Source organism: Heliangelus exortis, chromosome 1 (assembly GCF_036169615.1).
Source record: "Heliangelus exortis chromosome 1, bHelExo1.hap1, whole genome shotgun sequence".
Classification (NCBI taxonomy): Eukaryota; Metazoa; Chordata; class Aves; order Apodiformes; family Trochilidae; genus Heliangelus; species Heliangelus exortis.
In genome coordinates, this window is record NC_092422.1 from 8,948,699 (window position 1) to 8,959,378 (window position 10,680).

The window sequence follows — 10,680 nt, forward strand, 5'->3', positions numbered from 1 at the left end:
TCAAGCTTCTGTGGTTTAGGGCAACTGAGAATCACAGGACCATAGAATCATTTTGGATGGAAAAGCTCTTTAAGATCACCAAGTTCAACTGTTAACCTAGCACTGCCAAATCCATCACTCATCCATGTTCCTAAGCACCATATCTACACTAAACACCTCCAGGGATGGTCACTCAACCATATACCCAGGGCACCCTGTTCCAATTCTTGACAGCCCTTTCAGAGAATAAAGTTTTCCTAAAATACAATCTCAACATACCCTGGAAAAACCTGGGGCCATTTCTTCTTGTTCTATCACTGGTTATTTGGAAGAAGAAACCTACACCCACTTCACTACAACCTCCTTTCAGTAGTTGTAGAGAAAAATATGGTCTCACCTCAGCCTCCTTTTCTCCAGGACAAACAACCCCAGTTGCCTCAGACATTCCTTACAAAACTTGTTCTCCAAACCCTTCTCCAGCTTCCTTGCACTTCTTTGGGCACACTCCAGCACCGCAATGTCCTTCTTGTAGTGGAGGGCCCAAAACTGAAAAGAATATTCAAGGTGTGGCATCAGAAGCCACATGCTGCTCCTCAGAGCAGTACTGCAGCAGTTAAAAATATTTAATTTTAGGTGGGACAAACTCTGCTACACAATGTGCCTCCTTTTGACCAGACCTCCTTTTCTTCATAGCTACTCCTTGTTTTGAGTAACAGAGCACAGATAATCTAAGAAGAAAGACAGATCTGAATAGTATAGATAGCAACTATTCCCCCTAGGCCTGCTAAATATGGGTGGAGATCTAGCAAAATATAACTCAAAGCAACTGAAAGGAAGTTGCAAGGATGGAAAATGCAAGGGTAGTGGAAACCTACCAGAACATGTGAAAACGTCAGTAGAAATTTATTTGCTTTTTGTTCCTGGACACGACAGATTTCAAGGCAGGGCTCTAAATCCCAACATCATGTACTACAACCCTTAAAAATTGAGACTAAGTGGGAAGATATTTTTTAATTACATTTTAAACGCTAATATTAAAACAAAACCAAAACAAAAAACACCAAACCACACAAAACCTCATACTCTATAATAATTCAACTTCAGTCATCTGCTTGTATATATGATTCAGAACTTGGTTATAATACTACAGAAAGGGAGGAAAATCAGGAGTGCACAATGGCATCAATATTTTTAGCTCTTTCATGAGGCATGGAGTATCTTCTCTGCGCTACTGAAAACCCATGTTTTCACCTTCACTTGTAACTCACCATCCAGACATTCCTTGAAGGTGTTCCTTTCCTTTCTGTTCACATATTTAGGTCATGTTCTCATTTTATGTGCAGTCCCTTTGTGTTAGATGTAATCCTCCTTCTGCTTAACTCAAGCCATTCAATCTAAAGAAAGCAACTATCTTAATCTGGAATTTATTGTTGGCTTACAATTTATCTGATAATCTCCAAAGTGTATTCACTTACAGTATTTCAGACCAAATTATCATATTTATTATTATTCATTATATTATGTATTATTGAAGGCGACCTAGAAAAAAGTTGGGGAGTGACTTTTTATAAGGTCATTTAGTGGCAACATAAGGAGGAATGGCTTTATACTGAAAGAAGGTAGACTTAGACTAAATATTAGGAAGACATTTCCTACTGTGAGGGTGGTAAGACACTGGCACAGGTTGCCCAGGGGGGTTGTGGATGCTCCCTCCCTGGAAGTGTTCAGTGCCAGTTTGGATGGGGCCTTGAGCAACCTAACCTAATTGGAGGCATCCCTGTCCATGCAGGGAGGTTAGAACTGGATGATGTTTAAAGTTCCTGCTAACCCAAACCTTTCTATGATTCTGTGATTCTATGATTAATATATTCCTCAGTTAATTTAAGATGTTATAATTCTGATCCCAGGAAATATAATTTTAAAAAATATTTTTGTCAGTGTTACAGAGTTACAAGTTTATTTTTATGCCAAGCAGAATGATACATGCACAGATTGGATAAGATCTCAAGTCTTCCAGATTTGAGTGTTCTAAATTTAACCCTTCTTCCATAGTACCAAAGCATGAAGCACTTATATATTAATTAGCAACAAGAACTTGAATAGCTGACACTACAAAATGAAGCGTGGTCTAAATTTGACCAGGTCAGTCATTCATCATAGAATTAAGGGTACCCAAGCCTCCCCCCCTCAAGAGACTCACACCACACTGCAACTCATGGCCATGGCAAGAAGTTGCTTATTGCCATATTTCAGTCACAATCACACAGACATGATGCAACCTCTGCTACTATTTTGAATTATTTCCCCTTATCAAAACACAGTGGTTGACATGATGTGTAAAACCAGTCTTCTGGAGTGTAACACAGCTATTTTTATTTTAAGACCTGTCATTGTTGGACTACGATGGGAACCCTGCAATAATAGGTAATATAATGTATGATCAACCAAAGAAACATTTTGTCCATAATTCAGTTCTGTTCTACACAGAGTATTATGACATTATCATCATTGACATGATGACAACAAAACAATTTTTAACACAAGTCTACATTATACAGTAGCAAAAAATTCAGTCAATCATTTGAAATTGATTCTACTAATTGAAATGCCACTATTGACACTTTCACAAGAAGTTCTGCAACGGTGTAATTTGTCCCATAAAATTTAATACCATATACATCCTTCACAGTATCATGGCCATTCGAGTTTAAAAAAGAATAAAGGAAAAGAAAAAAACAAAACAAAACAAATAAAAAACATTTTTAAAAATAAAATAAAATGGAAAAAAAAATACCAAGAAAGAAATAATTGAATAGCAGAACTATACAGTATATCATACAAAAAACAAGTTCCTCAGTGTCTCATAGCTGAGAATAACCTCAGCAATGATGCTGAACTGTGGGTTGCCCAGGAAGGACAAAGTGTTAAAGGAAAACGTCTTTTGGTGAACAAAAAAGATTCAGAATGAGGCAAAGAGAATGTGAAAAGAGATTTACTTGCAAATTCAAGGTGACTATCAAGATCAGGTCTTGCATATTGACATCCTCAGTACTCATTAGGGAATCCTGCATGCACACATACCTACATATATGTATGTACATATATATATATATATATATATATTCCATAACAACATAAACCTATAATTAGACATTTTTTCTGCATGTAATACCCTAAAAAGCAAATATCTAATACCCTGGTTACAAGACATTTAAATAGCAAAAATATACATTAAGGAAAATAAAGGGTCAATATACAACTCTGCTCAGTACTTAGATTTGTGGGGGAAGCAGGCTGCAGTGCAGTTACATAAGGATCAATGAAAGCAGAATTTGGCCTCAATTAGTAAAATCTCTATCACTGTGATAAACTATCAAGGAGAGACAGGCAAGGTACTGGAACACCTGAAATGTACTCCAAGCAGTGTAGCACTACTGCACAGTAAAAAAACATCTACTGTACAGATAAAGTGAGGCAACACTTTTTCTTTTCAGTCCCTTTTTCAATTATTCAATCTTCTCCCAAAAAGAGCCTTCTGAAAATGCATTTTCTCCATTTTCTTTGGTGCAGAAGCTACTGTCTTGCATTAACACCCATTTGACTGCATTAACAGTTACTTAAGGCACTAGGAGGGTAATAAGGAAGAGACCTTTTATGCCACCACAAAATGAGCCCAAAGCTCTTTCTGCTTATGGGGAACTCAAATGTCAAGAAACAGGTATTTCATAAAATGCTGTTAAAAGCAAGATTTGAGTTCTCTGTTAAGGCCAGTACTGAATTTAGGAGTGAAGTTGTTGGTCAGACAGAAGCAAACATGTAGGAAAAAAATACAGCGAACCTAATCTGAAGGGAAAAATCTGGAAATTCACAAAGAAATTAATCACCTGGACAATTTTTCTGACTGAGCAGACACAAGATCTCCAACAATGAAGATTCTGGAGTAGCATCAATGATTTTATGAATCTCTCTTTTATGCCAACTACATCTTATAGTATCTGTCATGAACATGAAGACAAGAATATTCCTCTCCATTTTGCCACTTTTTAATAAGAAATCCATGCCTGCTGCATGTTTTCAAGGCTTCTCTTCTTTTCAGCAGTACAAGACCACAAGTTAATGTTTATTAAACTATGAAAATTTGAGATTCATTATCTAAATCATGTTCCTGAACCAGCAGCAATGAATGGATTCATGCAATAAGACCCTGAGCTGCAGTGTTACAAGCAATTAAGTATCCAAAGGGTTGGTTCACCAAGGCTAAAGTACTGGAAAGGGTTGTCATCCACTAGGTTCTAGTTGAACTTACATTGTAAGAACTGTAAAATCACAGAATTATTGGTTGAAGGGGACCTGTGGATGTTTCTATTCCAGCTTCCTGGTCTAAGCAGGTTCAACACCAAACTCAGACTGAGTTAGCTCAGGATTTTATCCAATTCATTTCTTAAAACCTCCAGGGATAAAGATTCCATAGTCAAGAGTTCATGGTCTCATCAACAGGTATCAAACAACAAAACAGCAACATTTGACACAAGACAAATTTACCCACCCATTTTTGTAGCATAAAGTATGCTGATTAACCTCCTCCTAGCACATCAGTGCCTTTGACTTATTTATTCTCTTTGCACTTCCAAGACACCACTCTACTTTTAGTGCCTTTTTTACATATTCAGAATTAAGGATCAGAAAGACTGCCATTGAAAGACTGAGTAAGAGTTAGGTATTTAAATAATTTTTAAATCCTGTGCTAAGTATCTCCTTCAAGGTCGCAAAGGATGCAATTAGAAAAGAATAAAACTGAGCCTCCTTCTGCTGTTGAAGGCTGAAGAAAAGCCAGTCACTTCAGTGACCATGGAATGAAAGACTAACTCTTTCTGCTTTTTGACATCAGAAACACACAGCATGAAAATGTAGCACAGTTGAATATATTCAGGATATTCAGTGCCACATTTCGTGCTCATTTCGTGCCACAATCTGATTTCCTACAGCAACAACCATTCTCTCCATCCTGTTACTTGGTAAACCAAAAATCACCTGTAATAAATCTTTCAGTGCTGCAAGTGCAGAAGTTCTTAAGAGGATTTTAAACTATCATAGCATTTAAGAAGAGAGAAAAACCTCCTTAGTAGACTCCACTGAAAAGCAAGAGAATTTTTTTTTCTTTTCAAAAAACGCCATTCATTTTTGTCGTTTTTTGTTACCTGTCTGGAAAAGGGAATCAATTTTTGTGAAAGTACCTTTAAAATAAATATTTGTTAGGACACTGAAAAAAATCAGCTGTCAAATTATAACTTGAGAATTTTCATCTAAATCTCAAAATTTTCAAACATCAAGAAATCAAGAGGCACTGCAAACCACTCACCCACGTACAGAGCAGAGAGGAAACTGGTTACACAGATGGGCCAGCAGCTACACAAACCAATAAACAGAAAAAGGAAAGGAACAAATATCCCCATGGAAGGTAGTAGAAGCTGTAGTATGGATGAGCACAGTTTCCTAAAAAGACTGAAATGCTTTACAGTCTTTAATCATTTCAAAATTTTTAAAACTGTATCAGAACATTAGATTTTGCTCTTCACTTTCCTCCTCATTTTACAAAGTCTCTAATCTTCTTTGGCATTTTTCCCACAGTTGCACAGTTGGACAAACTCAAATGCAAGGCCACCTGGTCCTCATCTCCTGACTAAGACAAGGAATCTTTTCCTTGAATCATCTCATAGGTTCTGAGCACACGTAATATTACTTTGTATGTGTTTTTCATTTTGAAGTATAAGAAAAGCAAAATAAAAGCAGTCTATGAGCTGGTACATGGAAGACAAATCTCTGAATGGAGAGGAAGTTTGCTGATTGATACCAGCTGATAACCTGGCCCAACATGTTGACCCAAGAACATTTGCTTTATAAACAACCTACCTGCTCTGCCAGAAGCAAACAAAATTTTCAAGTGGATGCACAGTTCTGCAAAGTCATTAAGAGATTATGGTAAAATTAAACACAATTTTGTGCTTTTTTCTTTCAAGAAAGTCATCATCATGAAGGATTTCAATACTTTCATTCCCTTCTTCATGCACTACCTTTGCTAAGATTAATTTCTTGAGCACATCTGACTCAGTCAAAAAGCTTATGGAGCTAGCTAGCTATGGTACTGATATCAACCGTATGAAAAAAAATGTCCTGAATCTATCCAAGATAAACTTTATCCCAGAGACTTTACAGGAGGTTAGGATGTGAAGTATATGTGCTTTAACCCCATGTCAACTCTCCATTGAAATCCATTATTGAGTTTTTCATGGTGTTACAAAGCATCATCTTATTTATCCACTTTTTCCTGGATTCTCAAATTTGGAGCAACCCCAGAGCATTTTCCAGAAATCTCTTAACCTTTAATCTATTACTTTGGATAGAAGTAATTTCAAACAACTGCAATAGTGTAGGTGTGGATAACCTCACAAGACAGTCCAGTATTTCCCTTTCCCAAATTGTATTTTGGGTTCTGCTGGAGGTGGTGAAAGTTAACTTTGATTAAAAAAAAAAAAACAAAACAAAAGTCAAACCTTTCAGATTCCTATAATTCATTATTAGAAAACAGAAGTAAAATTATATATGTTGCAATGATCTATACAGATGAGACGATCTACGGGGATGACAAACACCAGAAAGCACTATGACTTTCAAAAGAATTTTTTCAGCAAATATGTATTTCAATAACTGCATTAGAAAAAATTACCATCACAAGCCCATAAGCTTGGCTAACATCGTGATGACAAAAAAGTTGAGTTCCAGTCATCTCTTGAGCATGTTTGTGTTCATGTGAGCCTGTCTGCACCTGGGAACACTGGGAGGAAGGGAAGGAGGGCACAAGATAGCTGTTCCACAGTTGAATGGCTTTTTTCTTCTCAACATTGCCCACTTTCTAATCCTAAACAACTGTCAACAGTATCTCAGTGGTTCCCTACTTGATCTTTACCCATTTCACAAAGTTAACAGTCAGTCTGTATCATCTTTGATGCCCAAATGCTCTCTGCCCCTTTTCCATCTCCCAGCATCCCAACTTCCAGAGCAAAAAGTAATGTCCGGGTCACTCACCCCTAACATCTGATGCAAATAATAATACTGCAGCCCCTGATAATACAGCAGGAAGGTTTTCCCGAAGAGCCATACATTGAGGGAGAGCCAGAAAAGCTAAAATGAAACAGAAACAAGAGACTGTGAGTGAAAGTTACATGGGCAAAACTTTGCAGTGTTAACCCCATTCATAAAAAACTCACCTGCCTGTAGTTTCATAAAGCTATGTAAATGCAATGGGAAAACAAACTGAAAACATTTAACATAAAATATTTTAAAATACATAAAGGAATAGCGTCTATGAGAGACGTTTTCACTTTCACTGAACTTCACAAAACTTTATCTTTGTGATTTAGGATTACTGAGAGTTGCTGAAACCCTCGGCACAGACAACGCCGCTCTCACTCTTTAGTTACATGTTGCAGTTAAAGACTCAAAGAATAAAAAACTAACAACAAAGAGACCAAGACAAAGGCAGGACGAACTTGACCTCCGAGAAGACAAATCTTCTCCCCCAAACTCTCCCAAGAAGGACCTAACAAAGAGCAAACACACGTACAACATGTGCCGAGTGCCAGCAGGACACGGCCTCCCGCATTGTCCCTGGTCCATGGCACACGCTTGTACCTCTGCCAGCCGGAGCACATCCCAACCACCCCTGCACCCACCTCCCGAACGCCGGTCCTGCCCCCGGGCACCTCCCCCCGAGCTCGGCTGGTACCTCCTGAACCGGGCCAGCGTCGATCGTGCAAACCGGCCCGTCCTCGGGGCTCCCGGGTGCCCCACAGAGCCATCCCCCCCCACAGGCTCTGCCCCGGCCAGCCCCCAGCACCCCCGCGCCCACCTCCCGAGCTTTCACGACAGGTCGGCCCCACGGAGGGAAACTTTCCCCTCCACCACACCCCCCCTTCTCCTGGGAGCAGCCCCCTACCAGAAAGAGGTGTTTGCTTCCCTCATTGGCCAGCCAGCTCTTCCAGGACAGAGCCATGGTGCGGGCCGCCTGTGGGACAGGACCGGCCGAGGTGGGGGGGAGACGGGCGGCCGAGCCCTCCTTTTCAGCTGGGCTGAGCCGGTCCTCCCTTCTCCCCACCCCTCACCCCCCGCCCTGTCTTCCGGCTGCCGGGGCGTTGCGCTTCGGCCCCTCAGAGCCGGGCTCCGGCGCCCTCCGGCCCCTGGGCCCACCGGGCTCTGCCTCTTTGTCTGCCCCCTGGTAGCGCTTGTGGCTGGAGCCGCCTGCGGGGCTCCCGCGGGGACCGCCGAGAAGGTGCCGGAGGTTCGGCTGGGGGGGATCCCCGAAGGGTCTCTGGGTCGCTACCGCCTGTGCCTCGGAGTGATGTGGCCGGTTCCTCGCATTCCCATGGGGAAAACCCACCCGTGGGGTTCCCCCGTGCTCCCCCCTCTCCCGTGATGAAATGTGATACCAAAGGCAAAAAGGAGAGCAGCCGTGGAAGTAAATGTGCTGCATTTCGGGGGAAACAAAGAGGCTGTCCAAGAAACTACTGTTGGGCTGTACACGAGGTCCTCGAAAGCAGGGAAGGGCCAGACTGTGCTGTTACAGGTTTGATCCTGCTCCATCAAGTGTCCCTGGGAGGCACTGAAGAGGCTTTGCTCCTTTGCAAACAAGAGTGTGCAGGCCCAGCGGCACCATGCTATGGGCACCTCCAGATCCACAATGTCCCATGTTCTGAGTGCTGTGCTTTGCAAGCAGTCTGCTTTTTGGAGTGGTCCTCATGTTTGATTTCAGTTTGGTGAACTGCTTTTCTTAGGGGGGAGGGGTTACACCGAATTTTTTTTTTTTTTTTTTTTTATATATTGAGAAAAAGCTTTTAAAAATAACCCCTTTTTCCTCGCAGTGTTTAATTACAACGCCCTCCTGAGTCACCAGAAGAGCTTCTACTCTAAATCAATCATTTTCGTGCACACAGCTAGTGCTTGAGATAGCAGCAGCAATGACAGCTGGCAGCAGAGCAAGGCTGGTTTTCCAGGAGATGCCAAGTCCAAGGACCAGTGCTGAGAATCAGAGAATCATAGAATGTCAGGTCCAGTCCAGCTTGAGCTGGATGTTTTTCTCTTGCATGTTGGAAAGTTGCCATTTTTTGTGTTCGTTATAAGCCACATACCAAGGGTCTAGAGGAAACTGTAAGGAATCTGAGTACCATCTTTCTCCAGTTCCATATAAAGAACTAGGAGTGTCTGACCATTATGTGGCCCAAAACATAAAAGGCATGAGTAGGTCAGGGCATGGATTTTGTGAAATTCATCTGGGGGTATTTTGGCTGAGGCAGGAGCCTTGCCACAGAAAGTGGCAGGATTTCTGTGGCTGTATGAGGTGCCAGCTGAAGTTTTGGAACAGCAGGACAGAGGATTACAGCTTTTTTGTATCATCAAATGACACTAAAAGGAGAACTGGTGAAAGGGAAAATACACATCAATTTAAAACTCACCAGAACCATAGTTCTATGCCAAAGCAGCTCTAACAGCAGGAAAAACTATAGTTTATTTATCTTGTTTATTTCCATTCACTTCCTCGATGCTTTTGGAATGTAAAGAGAAATGGAAGCTGCTCACACAGAACCAGATGATGAAACTTCTCTAGATAAGCATGTCAAAGCTGGAATGACAGCAAGTAAAACTTGTCAGATATGTCATGCCTAATAACATGGGGCCTTGGCCAAAGCTGAAGCCACAGCAAGCACAAACAAAACCAAATTAATTCACCCATGCCATATGCTACACTTCAAAGTATCCCTAGAAATGTCTCTGAAAAAAATCAGCTTATGCAGGATTTGACTGCCCACTCACATGAAGCTGGTGACTCATGAGCCAGCAGCTGTATTTCTCTCCCACTTACCAAGCACCATAATTCATGTGGAATACATGACTCACACATCAGTCAACATTGGATCCTACATTGTATCTAGGTGCAGAGCAAAGAGGGTGTTTCTGTAGAAAGCATCCCCTTTTTTCTTTCTCCCTGGCAACAACCAAAGGTTTTGAATCAGTATTCCAAAAAGAGGTTGTCAGAAACCAAAAAGAGGTTGTCAGAAACCATTGCCAGAAATACAATTGTGTTCTTCCTTCATAGAAAAAGGCTGAGTTTGCAAGTAGCTACATCACATCTTCCCAGGGATCTCTGCAATTTTTATGTCTTCTTTTTCTGTTTTAAATTCCATTCAAGGTGTGTGTCAGCACGTGTATTAAGCTGCTTGGTTAGAGCACTCAGAAATGGCTACAGATGCTAGTTACAACATGAATAATTAGAAAAGTTATGATACTCAAACATAATATAAGCACTGAGCCATCTCTTCCCTGCTTCATGAGTGTCCATCCTCCAATTATGACAACTTTTTGTGCTTCATTGTACAAGCTGGGCAGGCCATCCCTCTTAGAGACTGAGCACATACCTTCTCTGATAAGGTTGCTTTTATTGCATCAGCAAACTCATCCTGACTGCACACTCACCTTCCAAGTCTACTTCCCATCAGTATCTGCTACACTCAAATCTACTTTTCCAGAGCTTATTTAGTTACGTGATAACTCTGCTGAGTGTTGTATTTAATTTACAGACATGTCCTAAAATGTTTCTTGTGACTGAATTTTGGTTATGTATCTGAGAGTGATCAAGAGCCAAATCACCTA

The 10,680-nt window shown here is 40.8% G+C and overlaps 1 protein-coding gene across 5 annotated transcripts in view; it reads right to left on the reverse strand.

Moving 5' to 3' along the window:
• Positions 1-8,112, reverse strand: part of NOX4 (NADPH oxidase 4) — a 102,300-nt gene extending 94,188 nt beyond the window's left edge. For 2 of the 5 annotated variants that reach the window (XM_071733475.1, XM_071733492.1), the window contains exons 1-2: positions 7,710-7,807; positions 7,063-7,158 (exon numbers count right to left, since the gene is read on the reverse strand). In XM_071733475.1, the coding sequence (XP_071589576.1) occupies positions 7,063-7,135 (73 nt within the window). In that variant the 5' untranslated portion in view covers positions 7,136-7,158; positions 7,710-7,807. Of the gene's footprint in view, positions 1-5,889; positions 5,935-7,062; positions 7,159-7,709; positions 7,808-7,972 lie in introns of those variants that run through there. The other 3 variants (XM_071733485.1, XM_071733459.1, XM_071733468.1) reach the window with 3 other exon arrangements.
• Between the last annotated feature and the right edge of the window lie 2,568 nt (positions 8,113-10,680).